This window comes from Salvelinus alpinus, chromosome 11, assembly GCF_045679555.1.
Source record: "Salvelinus alpinus chromosome 11, SLU_Salpinus.1, whole genome shotgun sequence".
Lineage (NCBI taxonomy): Eukaryota > Metazoa > Chordata > Actinopteri > Salmoniformes > Salmonidae > Salvelinus > Salvelinus alpinus.
In genome coordinates this window covers 72,118,287-72,140,100 of record NC_092096.1, presented here as the reverse complement: position 1 = coordinate 72,140,100, position 21,814 = coordinate 72,118,287, and the positions used below count along the sequence as shown (strand labels likewise).

Genomic DNA, 21,814 nt, shown 5'->3' with positions numbered 1-21,814 from the left:
TGGGAGCCATATTTAAGGCAACCATAGACTTTAGCTGTTTGTGGGGAATTGTCTATGTTTAACGTAAGTAGTTTGTGTGTGCACTTGCGTTTGTAGCTTCACGGTCGTTTGTTGTTTTTGTATTGTTTGTATAAGTGTTTCGTTTCATGTTCATCTTCGTAGTTATAATAAAAGAAGATGGCTTATTTTCCACATGCTGCGTTTTGGTCCGTCTCTCCTCCACACGATCGTGACAGAATTCCCCACCAACATGGGACCAAGCAGCGTAAATCAAGGCAGAGTGGCTGGAAGCCCGAGAGGCTACCCCAAAAATTTCTTGGGGTAGGGCACACGGGGAGTGTGGCTGGGTCAAGTGGGAGAATTGAGCCAGTTCCCCGTGCTTACCATCAGGAGCAGTTGGCTAAACGAAGGTATGAGTCGGAGAATGTGGAGGAGTTATTGGACAGATTGGAGGAAAGTGAAAGGAAGGGAGATTATGAGACATTTGAGGAGTTGTTGGTGTTATTGGAGGAGAGCGAAGAGAGAGAGATGTTGATATGGGGGAGCATACAACCAGGTAAGGTTGGGAAGCCTCCTGTGCGTCTCCTGAGCCCTGTACGCACTGTTCCTTCTTCCCGCACTCTTCCTGAGGTGCGTGCCCGCAGCCTGGTACCACCAGTACCGGTACCACGCACCAGGCCTATAGTGCGCCTCGAGAGTCCAGTGTGCCCTGTTCCTCCTCCACGTACTAGCCCTATGGTGCGTGTCTCCAGTCCGGTACCACGCACCAAGCTTCCTGTGTGTCTCCAGAGTCCTGTGCGTCCTGTTACTGCTCCTCGCACTAGCCCTGTGGTGTGTGTTCCCAGCCCAGTACCACCAGTGCTGACACCACACACCAGGCTTCCAGTGCGTCTCCAGAGCCCTGTTCCTCCTCCACGCACTCTCCCTGTGGTGCGTGTCTCCAGCCCAGTGCCTCCAGTCCCGGCACCACGCACCAAGCCTCCTGTGCGTCTCCAGAGCCCTGTACGCACTGATCCTTCTCCCCGCACTCGTCCTGAGGTGCGTGCCCTCAGCCCGGTACCACCAGTTCCGGTACCACGCACCAGTCCTACAGAGCGCTTTGAGAACTCAGTGTGTCCTGTTCCCGCTCCCCGCACTAGCCTTGAGGTGCGTGTCTCCAGTCCGGTACCACCAGTTCCGGTACCACGCACCAAGCCTCATGTGCGTCTCCAGAGCCCTGTACGCACTGTTCCTTCTCCCCGTACTCGCCCTGTTGTGCGTGTCCTCAGCCCGGTACCACCAGTGCCGGTACCACACATCAGGCCTATAGTACGCCTTGAGAGTCCAGTGTGCCCTGTTGTTGTTCCCCGCACTAGCCTGAAGGTGCGTGTCCTTAGCCCGGTACCTCCAGTTCCGGCACCACGCACCAGGCCTACAGTGCGTCTCAGCCGGTCAGAGTCTGCCGTCTGCCAAGCGGCGCCTGAACTGCCCGTCTGCCAAGCGGCGCCTGAACTGCCCGTCTGCCAAGCGGCGCCTGAACTGCCCGTCTGCCAAGCGGCGCCTGAACTGCCCGTCTGCCCAACGGCGTCTGAACTGTCCGTCTGCCAAGCGCCGCATGAACTGCCCGTCTGTATTGAGCCTTCAAAGCCGCCCGTCTGCCATGAGCCTGCAAAGCCGCCCGTCTGCCATGAGCCTAGAGAGCCGTCTGCCAGACAGGAGCCGCTAGAGCCTTCCGCCAGACAGGAGCCGCTAGAGCCTTCCGCCAGACAGGAGCAGCTAGAGCCTTCCGCCAGACCGGATCAGCCAGAGCCTTCCGCCAGACCGGATCAGCCAGAGCCTTCCGCCAGACCGGATCAGCCAGAGCCTTCCGCCTCCCCAGCGCCATCTGAGTCATCCGTCTCCCCAGCGCCATCTGAGCCATCCGTCTCCCCAGCGCCGTCTGAGCCATCCGTCTGCCCAGTGCCGTCTGAGCCATCCGTCTGTCCCGAGCCATTAGAGCCGCCCGTCTGTCCCGAGCCGTCAGCCAGCCATGAGCGTCCAGAGCCGTCAGCCAGCCATGAGCGTCCAGAGCCGTCAGCCAGCCATGAGCGTCCAGAGCCGTCAGCCAGCCATGAGCGTCCAGAGCCGTCAGCCAGCCATGAGCAGCCAGATCCGTCAGCCAGCCATGAGCAGCCAGATCCATCAGCCAGCCATGAGCCGTCCAGACAGGATCCGCCAGAGCCGTCCAGCCAGGATCCGCCAGAGCCGTCCAGCCAGGATCCGCCAGAGCCGGCCAGCCAGGATCCGCCAGCCAGCCAGGATCCGCCAGAGCCAGCCAGCCAGGATCCGCCATTCAGTCCGGTGCTGCCCTTCAGTCCGGTGCTGCCCTTCAGTCCGGAGCTGCCGTACCTCAGTCCGGAGCTGCCCCTTATCCTGGGGCTGCCCCTTAGTCCGGTACTGCCCCTTAGTCCGGTGCTGCCCCTTAGTCCGGTGCTGCCCTTCAGTCCGGTGCTGCCCTTCAGTCCGGTGCTGCCCTTCAGTCCGGAGCTGCCCCTTATCCTGGGGCTGCCCCTTATCCTGGTGCTGCCCCTTATCCTGGTACTTATCCTGGTGCTGTCCCTTAGTCCGGTGCTGCCCCTTAGTCCGGTGCTGCCCCTTAGTCCGGTGCTGCCCCTTAGTCCGGTGCTGCCCCTTAGTCCGGTGCTGCCCCTTAGTCCGGTGCTGCCCCTTAGTCCGGTGCTGCCCCTTAGTCCGGTGCTGCCTCTTAGTCCGGTGCTGCCCTTTATTCCAGTGGGGTTAAGAAAGCGGGTAGTGACTATGGTGGGGTGGGGACCACGACCAGTGCCGGAGCCGCCGCCGTGGACGGACGCCCACCCAGACCCTCCCCTAGACTATGTGCTGGTGCGCCCGGAGTTCGCACCTTAAGGGGGGGGGTTATGTCACGCCCTGGCCTTAGTATTCTTTGTTTTCTTAATTATTTTAGTTAGGTCAGGGTGTGACATGGGGAATGTATGTGTTTTTTGTAGTGTCTAGGGTGGTTGTAAGGTTTAGGGGGTTTATTAGAGTAGTTGGGTTTATGTTTAGTATAGTAGTCTAGCTGTGTCTATGGTTGAGTGTAGGTATCTAGGAAAGTCTATGGTTGCCTGAATTGGGTCTCAATTAGAGACAGCTGGTTATTGTTGTCTCTGATTGGGAGCCATATTTAAGGCAACCATAGACTTTAGCTGTTTGTGGGGAATTGTCTATGTTTAACGTAAGTAGTTTGTGTGTGCACTACGTTTATAGCTTCACGGTCGTTTGTTGTTTTTGTATAAGTGTTTCGTTTCATGTTCATCTTCGTAGTTATAATAAAAGAAGATGGCTTATTTTCCACATGCTGCGTTTTGGTCCGTCTCTCCTCCACACGATCGTGACAGACCCAGTGTCAGCCTTCACCAGTCCCCCATATATATTACCCAGTGTCAGCCTTCACCAGTCCCCCATATACATGACCCAGTGTCAGCCTTCACCAGTACGCCATATATATGACCCAGTGTCAGCCGAGCCTCCAACATGTCCCTCCAACATGTTGGTTCCCACCAACCCTAGTCCCTCCAACATGTTGGTTCCCACCAACCCTAGGCCCTCCAACATGTTGGTTCCCCCCAACCCTGTCCCTCCAACATATAGGTTCCCACCAACCCTAATCCCTCCAACATATTGGTTCCCCCCAACCCTAGGCCCTCCAACATATAGGTTCCCCCCAACCCTAGGCCCTCCAACATATTGGTTCCCACCAACCTTAGGCCCTCCAACATATAGTTTCCCCCTAACCCTAGTCCCTACCAACCCTAGGCCTTTACACCACCATGTTGCATTCATCTGATGTGATGCCAGCAGTGTCTTGCCCAGATTCCTCCCTTCTCTGCTGTAGATGGCTGGTCGGTATGGAAACCAGGTGATTGACCATCACACAATGACAGCTCGTGTCTAATTTACAATCGACATCACCACGGAGATGCATAGGCTGTAGTCGATCTTTAACCTTGTTGCCAACTTAATACTTTTATGGTCTAGCTGTTAAGGTCTTTGTCCTTGGGCGAAATCAATGTCTTTGTCCTTGGGCGAAATCAATGTCTTACCCTGTTTTTGTTCCATCGAATTCTTCTGACTGCTGAATGTTATGGAGCGTTTGTAATACGAACCAAACAGGGGTTGGACCGGGCTGCTGTTTAGAGGAACGTTTCTGAGTGAAGGGATTGGATTTGGTGTGTTCAACCTAATGATAAAGAACACACACACACCTGTGACCAGTACAGTACTGAACACAACAATAGAGTTTGGGTCTCACATCACAGCACATAGATTGTCGAATGAGATCTGACAGTTAAGAAAGCTGGCTAACCAATACTTGGCTAGTGTCAGTGCTTGTGGTTAACACTTTGGTTGGGATAATATGTGTAAGCCTACATTTGGACCCAGAGGATAACATAAGAATTTCAACTTATGTTAAGCATTATACACCAATTTTCTCAAATATATTTAAATACAAATGTAAATACATATTTAAATGTTACATAATAATGGCTCATTTTCTATGAAGAACATGTTAAATAACACATTTTCATTGATTGTGCACTGTGCACCCCCCTACACATTAATATTACATATGTGTTGTTCTGGTCCACTGGACCCCCCTACACATTAATATTACCTATGTGGTGTTCTGGTCCACTGGACCCCCCCTACACATTAATGTGGTGTTCTGGTCCACTGGACCCCCCTACACATTAATATTACATATGTGGTGTTCTGGTCCACTGCACCCCCCTACACATTAATATTACATATGTGTTGTTCTGGTCCACTGGACCCCCCTACACATTAATATTACCTATGTGGTGTTCTGGTCCACTGGACCCCCCCTACACATTAATGTGGTGTTCTGGTCCACTGGACCCCCCTACACATTAATATTACATATGTGGTGTTCTGGTCCACTGGACCCCCCCTACACATTAATATTACATATGTGGTGTTCTGGTCCACTGGACCCCTCTACACATTAATATTACATATGTGGTGTTCTGGTCCACTGGACCCCCCCTACACATTAATATTACATATGTGGTGTTCTGGTCCACTGGACCCCCCCTACACATTAATATTACATATGTGGTGTTCTGGTCCACTGGACCCCCCCTACACATTAATATTACATATGTGGTGTTCTGGTCCACTGGACCCCCCTACACATTAATATTACATATGTGGTGATCTGGACCACTGGACCCCCCCTACACATTAATATTACATATGTGGTGTTCTGGTGTTCTGGTCCACTGGACCCCCCTACACATTAATATTACATATGTGGTGTTCTGGTCCACTGGACCCCCCCTACACATTAATATTACATATGTGGTGTTCTGGTCCACTGGACCCCCCCTACACATTAATATTACATATGTGGTGTTCTGGTCCACTGGACCCCCCCTACACATTAATATTACATATGTGGTGTTCTGGTCCACTGGACCCCCCCTACACATTAATATTACATATGTGGTGTTCTGGTCCACTGGACCCCCCCTACACATTAATATTACATATGTGGTGTTCTGGTCCACTGGACCCCCCCTACACATTAATATTACATATGTGGTGTTCTGGTCCACTGGACCCCCCTACACATTAATATTACATATGTGGTGTTCTGGTCCACTGGACCCCCCTACACATTAATATTACATATGTGGTGTTCTGGTCCACTGGACCCCCCCTACACATTAATATTACATATGTGGTGTTCTGGTCCACTGGACCCCCCCTACACATTAATATTACATATGTGGTGTTCTGGTCCACTGGACCCCCCTACACATTAATATTACATATGTGGTGTTCTGGTCCACTGGACCCCCCCTACACATTAATATTACATATGTGGTGTTCTGGTCCACTGGACCCCCCCTACACATTAATATTACATATGTGGTGTTCTGGTCCACTGGACCCCCCCTACACATTAATATTACATATGTGGTGTTCTGGTCCACTGGACCCCCCTACACATTAATATTACATATGTGGTGTTCTGGTCCACTGGACCCCCCTACACATTAATATTACATATGTGGTGTTCTGGTCCACTGGACCCCCCTACACATTAATATTACATATGTGGTGTTCTGGTCCACTGGACCCCCCTACACATTAATATTACATATGTGGTGTTCTGGTCCACTGGACCCCCCTACACATTAATATTACATATGTGGTGTTCTGGTCCACTGGACCCCCCTACACATTAATATTACATATGTGGTGTTCTGGTCCACTGGACCCCCCCTACACATTAATATTACATATGTGGTGTTCTGGTCCACTGGACCCCCCTACACATTAATATTACATATGTGGTGTTCTGGTCCACTGGACCCCCCTACACATTAATATTACATATGTGGTGTTCTGGTCCACTGGACCCCCCCTACACATTAATATTACATATGTGGTGTTCTGGTCCACTGGACCCCCCTACACATTAATATTACATATGTGGTGTTCTGGTCCACTGGACCCCCCCTACACATTAATATTACATATGTGGTGTTCTGGTCCACTGGACCCCCCTACACATTAATGTGGTGTTCTGGTCCACTGGACCCCCCTACACATTAATATTACATATGTGGTGTTCTGGTCCACTGGACCCCCCCTACACATTAATATTACATATGTGGTGTTCTGGTCCACTGGACCCCCCCTACACATTAATATTACATATGTGGTGTTCTGGTCCACTGGACCCCCCTACACATTAATATTACATATGTGGTGTTCTGGTCCACTGGACCCCCCTACACATTAATATTACATATGTGGTGTTCTGGTCCACTGGACCCCCCTACACATTAATATTACATATGAGGTGTTCTGGTCCACTGGACCCCCCCTACACATTAATATTACATATGTGGTGTTCTGGTCCACTGGACCCCCCTACACATTAATATTACATATGTGGTGTTCTGGTCCACTGGACCCCCCCTACACATTAATATTACATATGTGGTGTTCTGGTCCACTGGACCCCCTACACATTAATATTACATATGTGGTGTTCTGGTCCACTGGACCCCCCTACACATTAATATTACATATGTGGTGTTCTGGTCCACTGGACCCCCCCTACACATTAATATTACATATGTGGTGTTCTGGTCCACTGGACCCCCCTACACATTAATATTACATATGTGGTGTTCTGGTCCACTGGACCCCCCTACACATTAATATTACATATGAGGTGTTCTGGTCCACTGGACCCCCCTACACATTAATATTACATATGTGGTGTTCTGGTCCACTGGACCCCCCCTACACATTAATATTACATATGTGGTGTTCTGGTCCACTGGACCCCCCTACACATTAATATTACATATGAGGTGTTCTGGTCCACTGGACCCCCCCTACACATTAATATTACATATGTGGTGTTCTGGTCCACTGGACCCCCCTACACATTAATATTACATATGTGGTGTTCTGGTCCACTGGACCCCCCCTACACATTAATATTACATATGTGGTGTTCTGGTCCACTGGACCCCCCTACACATTAATATTATATATGTGGTGTTCTGGTCCACTGGACCCCCCTACACATTAATATTACATATGTGGTGTTCTGGTCCACTGGACCCCCCTACACATTAATATTACATATGTGGTGTTCTGGTCCACTGGACCCCCCCTACACATTAATATTACATATGTGGTGTTCTGGTCCACTGGACCCCCCTACACATTAATATTACATATGTGGTGTTCTGGTCCACTGGACCCCCCTACACATTAATATTACATATGTGGTGTTCTGGTCCACTGGACCCCCCCTACACATTAATATTACATATGTGGTGTTCTGGTCCACTGGACCCCCCTACACATTAATATTACATATGTGGTGTTCTGGTCCACTGGACCCCCCTACACATTAATATTACATATGTGGTGTTCTGGTCCACTGGACCCCCCTACACATTAATATTACATATGTGGTGTTCTGGTCCACTGGACCCCCCCTACACATTAATATTACATATGTGGTGTTCTGGTCCACTGGACCCCCCTACACATTAATATTACATATGTGGTGTTCTGGTCCACTGGACCCCCCTACACATTAATATTACATATGTGGTGTTCTGGTCCACTGGACCCCCCTACACATTAATATTACATATGAGGTGTTCTGGTCCACTGGACCCCCCTACACATTAATATTACATATGAGGTGTTCTGGTCCACTGGACCCCCCCTACACATTAATATTACATATGTGGTGTTCTGGTCCACTGGACCCCCCTACACATTAATATTACATATGTGGTGTTCTGGTCCACTGGACCCCCCCTACACATTAATATTACATATGTGGTGTTCTGGTCCACTGGACCCCCCCTACACATTAATATTACATATGTGGTGTTCTGGTCCACTGGACCCCCCCTACACATTAATATTACATATGTGGTGTTCGGGTCCACTGGACCCCCCTACACATTAATATTACATATGTGGTGTTCTGGTCCACTGGACCCCCCCTACACATTAATATTACATATGTAGTGTTCTGGTCCACTGGACCCCCCCTACACATTAATATTACATATGTGGTGTTCTGGTCCACTGGACCCCCCTACACATTAATATTACATATGTGGTGTTCTGGTCCACTGGACCCCCCCTACACATTAATATTACATATGTGGTGTTCTGGTCCACTGGACCCCCCTACACATTAATGTGGTGTTCTGGTCCACTGGACCCCCCCTACACATTAATATTACATATGTGGTGTTCGGGTCCACTGGGCCCCCCCTACACATTAATATTACATATGTGGTGTTCTGGTCCACTGGACCCCCCTACACATTAATGTGGTGTTCTGGTCCACTGGACCCCCCCTACACATTAATATTACATATGTGGTGTTCTGGTCCACTGGACCCCCCCTACACATTAATATTACATATGTGGTGTTCTGGTCCACTGGACCCCCCCTACACATTAATATTACATATGTAGTGTTCTGGTCCACTGGACCCCCCCTACACATTAATATTACATATGTGGTGTTCTGGTCCACTGGACCCCCCCTACACATTAATATTACATATGTGGTGTTCTGGTCCACTGGACCCCCCTACACATTAATATTACATATGTGGTGTTCTGGTCCACTGGACCCCCCTACACATTAATATTACATATGTGGTGTTCTGGTCCACTGGACCCCCCCTACACATTAATATTACATATGTGGTGTTCTGGTCCACTGGACCCCCCTACACATTAATATTACATATGTGGTGTTCTGGTCCACTGGACCCCCCTACACATTAATATTACATATGAGGTGTTCTGGTCCACTGGACCCCCCCTACACATTAATATTACATATGTGGTGTTCTGGTCCACTGGACCCCCCCTACACATTAATATTACATATGTGGTGTTCTGGTCCACTGGACCCCCCCTACACATTAATATTACATATGTGGTGTTCTGGTCCACTGGACCCCCCTACACATTAATATTACATATGTGGTGTTCTGGTCCACTGGACCCCCCCTACACATTAATATTACATATGTGGTGTTCTGGTCCACTGGACCCCCCTACACATTAATATTACATATGTGGTGTTCTGGTCCACTGGACCCCCCTACACATTAATATTACATATGTGGTGTTCTGGTCCACTGGACCCCCCTACACATTAATATTACATATGTGGTGTTCTGGTCCACTGGACCCCCCTACACATTAATATTACATATGTGGTGTTCTGGTCCACTGGACCCCCCTACACATTAATATTACATATGTGGTGTTCTGGTCCACTGGACCCCCCTACACATTAATATTACATATGTGGTGTTCTGGTCCACTGGACCCCCCTACACATTAATATTACATATGAGGTGTTCTGGTCCACTGGACCCCCCTACACATTAATATTACATATGAGGTGTTCTGGTCCACTGGACCCCCCCCCCCCCCCTACACATTAATATTACATATGCGGTGTTCTGGTCCACTGGACCCCCCCTACACATTAATATTACATATGTGGTGTTCTGGTCCACTGGACCCCCCTACACATTAATATTACATATGTGGTGTTCTGGTCCACTGGACCCCCCTACACATTAATATTACATATGTGGTGTTCTGGTCCACTGGACCCCCCTACACATTAATATTACATATGTGGTGTTCTGGTCCACTGGACCCGAGGGTAATAAAAGTGTGTGTGTAGGTGAAAACAAGTGAAAATGAAACAAAAAGGTTTTCTGTGTGCCTTCACTCTGTCACTCTTTCTTCCTCCTCCCTGGGCCTGCTGTTTCAACATAGCACCAAGAACCTGTCTGTCTCCCTGTCTGTCTGTCTCCCTGCCTGTCTGTCTGTCTGTCTCCCTGCCTGTCTGTCTGTCTGTCTCCCTGCCTGTCTGCCTGTCTCCCTGCCTGTCTCCCTGCCTGTCTCCCTGCCTGTCTGCCTGTCTCCTGCTTTTCTCCCATTATTTACCCTTTGTAGTGTGTGAAACTACACAATGTCTTGCGGGAACCTGTACAATGTTATTACAATACATTATTTCAATACATTGTAAAAAAAATTAAAAATACATTTTTCCCACACTCTACCCCAGCCAGGTGCAAATTGGGGGAGGGACAAAACAAATAAATAGATTTGCATGTGTGGCTCCTTACCACAATCAATCAGTATGGCAAAAATAATCTCTGTTCAGAGGGAATTATCAATAATTTATGCAGAGAGAGGTGCTAGTGTGGAAGGAGCGTCTTCCACTTCGGGAGATGAAGAATTTTCTGAATATGAGGCGAAGCGTTCTAAGACACTACATCTCAGTGCTAGAGGTGTCACTGCAGTCCACGGTTTGAATCCATTCTGCATCACATCCGGCCGTGATTGGGAGTCCCATAGGGCGGAACACAATTGGCCCAGCATTGTCCGAGTTTGGCCGGGGTAGGCCGTCATTGTAAATAAGAATTTGTTCTTAACTGACTTACCTAGTTAAATAAAGGTTCGATTTAAAAAAAAACTATTTTCTGACAGTGAATTGGAAGAAGAGGATGAGATTCACCCTCAACCAGCCCCAGGACCAGCCTGCCAGCCCCAGGACCAGCCCATCAGCAGCCAGCCCCAGGACCAGCCTGTCAGCAGCCAGCCCCAGGACCAGCCCGTCAGCAGCCAGCCCCAGGACCAGCCCGTCAGCAACCAGCCCATCAGCAACCAGCTCCAGGACCAGCCCATCAGCAACCAGGACCAGCCCATCAGCAGCCATCCCCAGAACCAGCCCGTCAGCAGCCAGCCCCAGGACCAGCCCATCAGCAACTGGCCCATCAGCCACCAGCCCCAGGACCAGCCCGTCAGCAACCAGCCCCAGGACCAGCCCATCAGCCACCAGCCCCAGGACCAGCCCGTCAGCCACCAGCCCCAGGACCAGCCCGTCAGCAACCAGCCCCAGGACCAGCCCGTCAGCAACCAGGACCAGCCCCAGCCCGTCAGCAACCAGCCCCAGTGCCAGCCCGTCAGCGACCAGCCCCAGGACCAGCCTGTCAGCAACCAGCCCCAGGACCAGCCTGTCAGCAGCCAGCCCCAGGACCAGCCCGTCAGCAACCAGCCCCAGGACCAGCCCGTCATTAACCAGCCCCAGGACCAGCCCATCAGCAACCAGCCCCAGGACCAGCCCGTCAGCAACCAGCCCCAGGACCAGCCCATCAGCAACCAGCCCCAGGACCAGCCCATCAGCCACCAGCCCCAGGACCTGCCCGTCAGCAACCAGCCCCAGGACCAGCCCATCAGCAACCAGCCCAAGGACCAGCCCATCAGCAACCAGCCCATCAGCACCCAGCCCCAGGACCTGCCCATCAGCGGCCAGCCCCAGGACCAGCCCATCAGCAGCCAGCCCCAGGACCAGCCCATCAGCAACCAGCCCCAGGACCAGCCAGTCAGCAACCAGCCCCAGGACCAGCCCATCAGCAACCAGCCCCAGGACCAGCCCCAGAACCAGCCCGTCAGCAGCCAGCCCATCAGCAACCAGCCCCAGGACCAGCCCATCAGCAACCAGGACCAGCCCATCAGCAACCAGGACCAGCCCATCAGCAGCCATCCCCAGAACCAGCCCGTCAGCAGCCAGCCCCAGGACCAGCCCATCAGCAACTGGCCCATCAGCCACCAGCCCCAGGACCAGCCCGTCAGCAACCAGCCCCAGGACCAGCCCATCAGCCACCAGCCTCAGGACCAGCCCGTCAGCAACCAGCCCCAGGACCAGCCCGTCAGCAACCAGCCCCAGGACCAGCCCGTCAGCAACCAGGACCAGCCCCAGCCCGTCAGCAACCAGCCCCAGGGCCAGCCCGTCAGCGACCAGCCCCAGGACCAGCCTGTCAGCAACCAGCCCCAGGACCAGCCTGTCAGCAGCCAGCCCCAAGGACCAACCCTTCAGCAACCAGCACCAGGACCAGCCCGTCAGCAACCAGCCCCAGGACCAGCCCGTCATTAACCAGCCCCAGGACCAGCCCGTCAGCAACCAGCTCCAGGACCAGCCCATCAGCAACCAGCCCATCAGCAACCAGCCCCAGGACCAGCCCATCAGCAACCAGCCCCAGGACCAGCCCGTCAGCAACCAGCCCCAGGACCAGCCCGTCAGCAACCAGCCCCAGGACCAGCCCATCAGCAACCAGCCCAATAGCAACCAGCCCCAGGACCAGCCCATCAGCAACCAGCCCCAGGACCAGCCCGTCAGCAACCAGCCCCAGGACCAGCCCGTCAGCAACCAGCCCCAGGACCAGCCCATCAGCAACCAGCCCAATAGCAACCAGCCCCAGGACCAGCCCGTCAGCAACCAGCTCCAGGACCAGCCCGTCAGCAACCAGCCCCAGGACCAGCCCGTCAGCAACCAGCCCCAGGACCAGCCCGTCAGCAACCAGCCCCAGGAGTAGACCCAGGACCAGCCCATCAGCAACCAGCCCCAGGACCAGCCCATCAGCCATCAGCCCCAGGACCAGCCTGTCAGCAGCCAGCCCCAGCACCAGCCTGCCAGCCCCAGAACCAGCCCGTCAGCAACCAGCTCATCAGCAACTAGCCCCAGGACCAGCCCATCAGCAGCCAGGACCAGCCCCAGCCTGTCAGCAGCCAGGACCAGCCCCAGCCAGGTCATCAGCAGCCAGGACCAGCCCCAGCCTGTCAGCAGCCAGGACCATCCCCAGCCTGTCAGCAGCCAGGACCAGCCCCAGCACGTCAGCAGCCAGGACCAGCCCCAGCCCATCAGCAGCCAGGACCAGCCCCAGCCCGTCAGCAGCCAGGACCAGCCCCAGCCCGTCAGCAGCCAGGACCAGCCCCAGCCCGTCAGCAGCCAGGACCAGCCCCAGCCCGTCAGCAGCCAGGACCAGCCCCAGCCCGTCAGTAGCCAGGACCAGCCCCAGCCTGTCAGCAGCCAGGACCAGCCCCAGCCAGGTCATCAGCAGCCAGGACCAGCCCCAGCCTGTCAGCAGCCAGGACCAGCCCCAGCCAGGTCATCAGCAGCCAGGACCAGCCCCAGCCTGTCAGCAGCCAGGACCATCCCCAGCCCGTCAGCAGCCAGGACCAGCCCCAGCCCGTCAGCAGCCAGGACCAGCCCCAGCCCGTCAGCAGCCAGGACCAGCCCCAGCCCGTCAGCAGCCAGGACCAGCCCCAGCCCGTCAGCAGCCAGGACCAGCCCCAGCCCGTCAGCAGCCAGGACCAGCCCCAGCCTGTCAGCAGCCCCAGGACCAGCCCCATGACCAGCCCCAGGACCAGCCCCAGGACCAGCCCCAGGACCAGCCCCAGGACCAGCCCCAGCCTGTCAGCCCCAGCCTGTCAGCAGCCCCAGGACCAGCCCCAGGACCAGCCCCAGGACCAGCCCCAGGACCAGCCCCAGCCTGTCAGCAGCCCCAGGACCAGCCCCAGGACAGCCCCAGGACCAGGACCAGCCCCAGCCTGTCAGCCCCAGCCTGTCAGCAGCCCCAGGACCAGCCCCAGGACCAGCCCCAGGACCAGCCCCAGGACCAGCCCCAGGACCAGCCCCAGGACCAGCCCCAGGACCAGCCCCAGCCTGTCAGCCCCAGCCTGTCAGCAGCCCCAGGACCAGCCCCAGGACCAGCCCCAGGACCAGCCCCAGGACCAGCCCCAGGACCAGCCCATCAGCAACCAGCCCCAGGACCAGCCCATCAGCAACCAGCCCCAGGACCAGCCCGTCAGCAACCAGCCCCAGGACCAGCCCGTCAGCAACCAGCCCCAGGACCAGCCCATCAGCAACCAGCCCAATAGCAACCAGCCCCAGGACCAGCCCATCAGCAACCAGCCCCAGGACCAGCCTGTCAGCAGCCAGCCCCAGGACCAGCCTGCCAGCCCCAGAACCAGCCCGTCAGCAACCAGCTCATCAGCAACTAGCCCCAGGACCAGCCCATCAGCAGCCAGGACCAGCCCCAGCCTGTCAGCAGCCAGGACCAGCCCCAGCCAGGTCATCAGCAGCCAGGACCAGCCCCAGCCTGTCAGCAGCCAGGACCATCCCCAGCCTGTCAGCAGCCAGGACCAGCCCCAGCCCGTCAGCAGCCAGGACCAGCCCCAGCCCATCAGCAGCCAGGACCAGCCCCAGCCCGTCAGCAGCCAGGACCAGCCCCAGCCCGTCAGCAGCCAGGACCAGCCCCAGCCCGTCAGCAGCCAGGACCAGCCCCAGCCTGTCAGCAGCCAGGACCAGCCCCAGCCAGGTCATCAGCAGCCAGGACCAGCCCCAGCCTGTCAGCAGCCAGGACCATCCCCAGCCAGGTCATCAGCAGCCAGGACCAGCCCCAGCCTGTCAGCAGCCAGGACCAGCCCCAGCCAGGTCATCAGCAGCCAGGACCAGCCCCAGCCTGTCAGCAGCCAGGACCATCCCCAGCCCGTCAGCAGCCAGGACCAGCCCCAGCCCGTCAGCAGCCAGGACCAGCCCCAGCCTGTCAGCAGCCAGGACCAGACCCAGGACCAGCCCCAGGACCAGCCCCAGGACCAGCCCCAGGACCAGCCCCAGGACCAGCCCCAGGACCAGCCCCAGGACCAGCCCGTCAGCAACCAGCCCCAGGACCAGCCCGTCAGCAACCAGCCCCAGGACCAGCCCATCAGCAACCAGCCCAATAGCAACCAGCCCCAGGACCAGCCCCAGGACCAGCCCCAGGACCAGCCCCAGGACCAGCCCCAGCCTGTCAGCCCCAGCCTGTCAGCAGCCCCAGGACCAGCCCCAGGACCAGCCCCAGGACCAGCCCCAGGACCAGCCCCAGGACCAGCCCCAGGACCAGCCCCAGGACCAGCCTGTCAGCAGCCAGGTCATCAGCAGCCTGCAGGAGGAGAAATACAGATGCCGTGAAATTGAATGGTCTTCTTGCCCAAGGAATGAGTCACCCAACATGGCTGCCAATGTGATAAGGATGCAACCAGGGCCGACGCGGATGGCGGTTACTCATGTGCAGGATATAAAGTCTTCTAACTGTTGATCCCAGACACCACCCAGAAAATCATTCTGGACTGCACCATGTTGGAGGGAAGGTGTGATGGAAGGAGAGACGGAAGGAGAGATGGAAGGAGAGATGGAAGGAGAGATGGAAAGAGAGATGGAAAGAGAGGTGGAAGGAGGGGTGGAAGGAGAGATGGAAGGAGAGGTGGAAGGAGAGATGGAAGGAGAGGTGGAAGGAGAGATGGAAGGAGAGGTGGAAGGAGAGATGGAAGGAGAGGTGGAAGGAGAGATGGAAGGAGAGGTGGAAGGAGAGGTGGAAGGAGAGATGGAAGGAGAGGTGGAAGGAGAGATGGAAGGAGAGATGGTCGGAGAGATGGAAGGAGATGGACCAAACTCATTTACATGCCTACTTGGGGTTCTTCTCCTTCCTGGTGTTTTCAGATCCAATGGGGAATCCACAGAATCCCTGTGGGATGCAGAAACTGACAGAGAACGTTCCTGTGAAAACAAGTGAAAACTTCCACATTATTTCCAGGATTATCCGCTTCGATAACCGAGACACCCGACCAGCTCGGCGGCAGAGAGGCAAGTTAGCTGCAATCAGGTCAGTGTGGGACAAGTGGGTGGACCGCCTTCCCCTGTTTTACAACCCTGGACCAAACGTTACTGTTGATGAGCAGCTTATGCCATTTATGGGCCGCTTCCCCTTCAGGCAGTACATACCGTCTAAACCCGCAACATATGGAATCAAGATCTGGGCTGCCTGTGATGCTGCTTCATCATATGTGTGGAACTTTCAAGTGTATACAGGGGGAGCCAGATTGAGGAGCCCCTGAGAAGAACAAAGGGATGTGGGTTGTCCTGGACGTGACACAGAGACTCCGTGGACACAACATCACATGCGATAACTTTTTTTACTTCTCAAGAGGAAGCTGACGATGGTAGGAACAGAACAAAACAAGCCAGAGCTCCTCAGCTGTTAATTAAATACACGGAGCAGCAGACCTATCAATTATAACTTTGTGTTCATGGCCGACACGTCCCTAGTGTCCTACGTGCCAAAGAAAGGACAAATGTGGTACTCATGAGTACGATGAATTAGCTTTAACAAGAGCAAGGTATTGTGTTTCATTTGAAAACAGCATCACATTTTGTAAAAACATCAATAGTGATTAAAACCTTGTTTCATTTATATTTGTTCAAGTTAAACATGATTTATTCCACCCAAATAGCTCTTTTATTGATAAAAGTGATCAAACAGAGGTAAATGGCAAATAATTAACCATGTATGTTGTCTATATTGCTTGTAATTAAGAATTAAGTATTTTTACGTAAATTGTTATGGCTGTATTGTTTTAAAAACCAAATTATATTTTGGGTTCATCAGACCTGCAAACATTGGGTGAATAACAAAAAATATTTACATTTTATTTTAATTAAAATTAAAATTTCACCTTTATTTAACCAGGTAAGTGAATAACAAAAAACATGAACACCACCACAAGGGTTAAGAGGATGAGCCTCAGCCCTCCAGGTTGTAGTCTTAGGAGGTTGAGAGGAATGCTCACCCCTCCCGCCCTTCAAGATCAAGCCCTCTCTCCCTCTGTGCTCACCCCACACAGAGTGTGTCCAAGTCAGGCCCCGGGCTCTGCTCTGCCCCCCTGGAGGAAGGAGGAGTGGGTGTGGTGTTGAGGGAACCATGTTAACAGCTGTGTGTGTGTGTGTGTGTGTGTGTGTCGGGGCAGACACAGTCACCCCAGTTGTTCCATACAACGACAGACAGACAGACAGACAGACAGACAGACAGACAGACAGACAGACAGACAGACAGACAGACAGACAGACAGACAGACAGACAGACAGACAGACAGACAGACAGACAGACAGGCTGGAAGACAGACAGACAGACAGACAGACAGACAGACAGACAGACAAGCTGGAAGACAGACAGGCTGGAAGACAGACAGACAGACAGACAGACAGACAGACAGACAGACAGACAGACAGACAGACAGACAGACAGACAGACAGACAGACAGACAGACAGACAGACAGACAGACAGACAGACAGTAATAAAATGTGAAAAGCTCATGGGTTGGACACTGTGTTATTATACAGTACCAGTCAAAACGGGTTTTCTTAATTTGTACTATTTTCTACATTGATGAATAATAGTGAAGACATCAAAACTATGAAATAACAAAAAATGTATTTAACCTTTTTTTAACTAGGCAAGTCAGTTTAGAACAAATTCTTATTTTCAATGACGGCCTAGGAACAGTGGGTTAATTTTCTTGTTCAGGGGCAGGACAACACATTTTTACCTTGTCAGCTCTGGGATTCGATCTTGCAACCTTCCTGTTACTAGTCCAACGCTCAAACCACTAGGCTACCTAAATACACCATGACAGCGCAATACACAAGGGGTGGAACAGTGGCAAAGGTACCCACAGGACAAACAGAATAATATTAGGCTGAGGAGAGATTAAATAGCATTAATACAACAAAAATAATTCTAAACACACCTTTAGTTTACAAAGTTAAACAGATGTATTTTTTCTTCGTAATAAGCAGGAGTAATATTCTTAGATCAGAATGACAGCAGACTGTACCCAAATCTTCTCAATGAGGAGTAGTGGAAATGGGATTCACCCCAATACATTTCTGATTGGTAGATTCACCCCAATAACATTCCGATTGATATGTTTATAGGAGGCATGCAGCATTGTTTATAGGAGGGGAGGCATGCAGCATTGGGTTAAACAGACTCACACGGAGACATTCAGCATTGTTTATAGGACGGGAGGCATTCAGCATTGTTTATAGGACGGGAGGCATGCAGCATTGGGTTAAACAGACTCACACGGAGACACGCAAAGAAGAAGAGGAGGAGATATTTAGATCAGCCTGACGTTTCCTCTTCCTGTCTTCACCTGACGTTTCCTCTTCCTGTCTTTGCCTGATGCTTCCTCTTACTGTCCCTTGATCAAGGGGGTCTTGTCATTTGTTGGGTCTCACTTGTCTCTCATTGAACAGATGTTTGATCATATACTATATTATATTTCACATAGTTGCATGGTGGTTGTTAGTTCAAACCCCAGTTGGTGGTTGACAGTTCAAACCCCAGCTGGTGGTTGTGAGTTCAAACCCCAGTTGTTGGTTATATGTTCAAACCCCAGCTGGTGGTTGTGAGTTCAAACCCCAGTTGGTGGTTGAGAGTTCAAACCCCAGCTGGGGGTTGTGAGTTGTGGACAGATGACATTCTGCTAGTTAATCTCTTGTGGACAGATGAGGTTCAACAGCAGGTCCACTGACTCGTGGTTCACTGCTTGTCTCACATCATAGATCATGGAAACGTTCACCTGACTATCCTCCTCCTGTCTTCACCAAACGTTTCCTCCTCCTGTCTTCACCAAACGTTTCCTCCTACTTTTTTCAACTGACTTTTCATCCTGTCTTCATATAATTTCATAGCCAGCCAGGCAGTGTTACAGAGAGGAGAGCCAGCCACTTCCTGATTACTCTTTTCTTCTTCTTCTTCTGATGATCCATCAACCAGTCAGAAGGTAGATAACACTAACATTCTGTTATCAGATTCTGACAGCCGTGGCATTTTCTCCTCTCTCTCTCTCTCTCTCTCTCTCTCTCTCTCTCTCTCTCTCTCTCTCTCTCTCTCTGTCTCTCTCTGTCTCTCTCTCTCTCTCTCTCTCTCTGTCTCTCTCTAACTCTTGCTTTCGCTCTCTTTCTCTCTCTCCCTACCCCCTTTCTTTCTGGAACAAGAATCATTTATTTCCACCTTTTTCTTTTAAATAACTTCAGCAATTTTTCCTCATCTTTTCTTTCTCTCTCCCCGGGTTAGAACATCATCTGTCCTCAAGAGATTAACAAGTAGAACGTCATCTGTCCTCAAGAGATTAAATTAACAAGTCGAACGTCCTCCCAGATTGCAGTTCCTAGGGCTTCCACTAGATGTCAACAGTCGTTAGAAAGAGTTTCAGGCTGGTTTTTGGAAAAATGAGCCAGAAATTGTAGTTTTTCTAGGTGGCTCCCATTTTGGCTGTAGTGTTTCCAAGCGCATGGAAGAGAGCGCGTTCTTTGTTTTTTTTCTCCGGTAAAGACAATAACGATTCTCCGTCTTAAATTGTATCGTTTATTTGCGTATTAGGGAGGCTAAGGTTTGATTATAAACGTTGTTTGACTTGTTTGGAAAAGTTTATTGGTAACGTTTGGGATTCATTTTGATGGAGGGAAACTGGGTGGATTACTGACTGAAGCGCGCCAGCTAAACGGAGTTTTCATGGATATAAAGAAGGACTATATCGAACAAAAATTACCATTTGTGATGTAACTGGGACCTTTTGGAGTGCCAACAGAAGAAGATCATCAAAGGTAAGGCTTTTATTATATCGACTATATCTGACTTTCGTGCCGCACCTGGCTGGTTGAATTATGCTTTCAATGGTTTTGTATGCGGGGCGCTGTCCTCAGATAATCTCATGGTTTGCTTTCGCCGTAAAGCCTTTTTCAAATCTGACACAGCGGCTGGATTAACAATAAGTTAAGCTTTATTTTGATGTATTACACTTGTGATTTTATGAAAGTTTTAAAAATGTATAATACTGTGTAGTTTGAATTTCGCGCTCTGCAATTTCACTGGATGTTGTCGAGGTGTCCCGTTAGCGGCACTGCTTTCCCAAAGAGGTTTTAACAAGTAGAACCTCATTTGTCCACAAGAGATCAACTAGTAGAACGTCATCTGTCCACAAGAGATCAACAAGTAGAACGTCATCTGTCCACAAGAGATCAACAAGTAGAACGTCATCTGTCCACAAGAGATCAACAAGTAGAACGTCATTTGTCCACAAGAGACCAACTAGTAGAACCTCATCTGTCCTCAAGAGATCAACAAGTAGAACGTCATCTGTCCACAAGAGATCAACAAGTAGAACGTCATCTGTCCACAAGAGACCAACTAGTAGAACCTCATCTGTCCACAAGAGATCAACAAATAGAACATCATCTGTCCACAAGAGATCAACAAGTAGAACGTCATCTGTCCTCAAGAGATCAACTAGTAGAACCTCATCTGTCCTCAAGAGATCAACAAGTAGAACGCATCTGTCCACAAGAGATCAACTAGTAGAACCTCATCTGTCCTCAAGAGATCAACTAGTAGAACCTCATCTGTCCACAAGAGATCAACTAGTAGAACGTCATTTGTCCACAAGAGACCAACTAGTAGTACCTCATCTGTCCTCAAGAGATCAACAAGTAGAACCTCATCTGTCCTCAATAGATCAACAAGTAGAACCTCATCTGTCCACAAGAGATCAACTAGTAGAACCTCATCTGTCCTCAAGAGATCAACTAGTAGAACCTCATCTGTCCTCAAGAGATCAACTAGTAGAACGTCATCTGTCCTCAATAGATCAACAAGTAGAACCTCATCTGTCCACAAGAGATCAACTAGTAGAACTTCATCTGTCCTCAAGAGATCAACTAGTAGAACCTCATCTGTCCACAAGAGATCAACTAGTAGAACCTCATCTGTCCACAAGAGATCAACTAGTAGAATGTCATCTGTCCACAAGAGATCAACTAGTAGAACGTCATCTGTCCACAAGAGATCAACTAGTAGAACCTATCTGTCCTCAAGAGATCAACTAGTAGAACCTCATCTGTCCTCAAGAGACCAACTAGTAGAACCACATCTGTCCTCAAGAGATCAACTAGTAGAACCTCATCTGTCCTCAAGAGACCAACTAGTAGAACCTCATCTGTCCTCAAGAGATCAACTAGTAGAACCTCATCTGTCCTCAAGAGATTAACTAGTTGTAATCCACATTATGAAAGGATTTCTGTCATTCCATCGACGTTGTATCATTTCTTTCATTTCGTCTCTAAATGTTCATGCTTTTATAATGTTACCAGTGACTTACAGTCTATCCTGAAGTCTACAACATTGACTCCATAAATACCAAGACATCAACAGACAGCCACCATCTCCTGAAAATATCGATAGATGTCCATGAGACGCACCGAAAGCCTTTCACATTTTCAGATTTATTTTTTGATTTAACCTTTATTATAAGTTTGCCACATTGAGGTGAGAAAAAGCTATTTGCCAAGGCACACGTTTCTGTATAATTCATCCCACAGATGAGGCCATGGTGCTTCTCAGATGTCACTCCTTACAGTGCACTACTATCGACCAGGGCCCTGATAGGGAATAGGGTGGCATTTGGAACAGAGACAAAGTTTCAAACTATTTTAAATCAACAACCCAAAACATTCTGTGATTTGGGCCTGAATATAGGTCACCGCTGGCCAGCCAGCCA

General features: G+C 51.3%; 1 protein-coding gene across 1 annotated transcript; it reads left to right on the top strand.

The window, feature by feature from the left end:
* Positions 1-10,826: 10,826 nt before the first annotated feature.
* Positions 10,827-16,311, top strand: LOC139533374 (uncharacterized). The gene is made up of 11 exons (XM_071331419.1): positions 10,827-10,904; positions 11,252-11,448; positions 11,809-11,976; positions 12,067-12,276; positions 12,326-12,551; positions 13,005-13,345; positions 13,687-14,192; positions 14,460-14,637; positions 14,680-15,072; positions 15,188-15,384; positions 15,917-16,311. The coding sequence occupies exons 1-11, from the start codon at positions 10,827-10,829 to the stop codon at positions 16,309-16,311; spliced, it is 2,889 nt and encodes a 962-aa protein (XP_071187520.1).
* Positions 16,312-21,814: the final 5,503 nt, after the last annotated feature.

Bases quoted from the DNA above. Each gene is read 5' to 3' on its own strand.
- LOC139533374 (XM_071331419.1), top strand. From the start codon at position 10,827: ATGAAGAATTTTCTGAATATGAGGCGAAGCGTTCTAAGACACTACATC. The intron at 11,977-12,066 runs GCCAGTCAGCAA...CCAGCCCATCAG, and splicing joins AGCAACCAGCCCCAGGACCA to CAACCAGCCCCAGGACCAGC. The intron at 12,277-12,325 runs GCCCGTCAGCAA...AACCAGCCCCAG, and splicing joins AGCCACCAGCCTCAGGACCA to GACCAGCCCGTCAGCAACCA.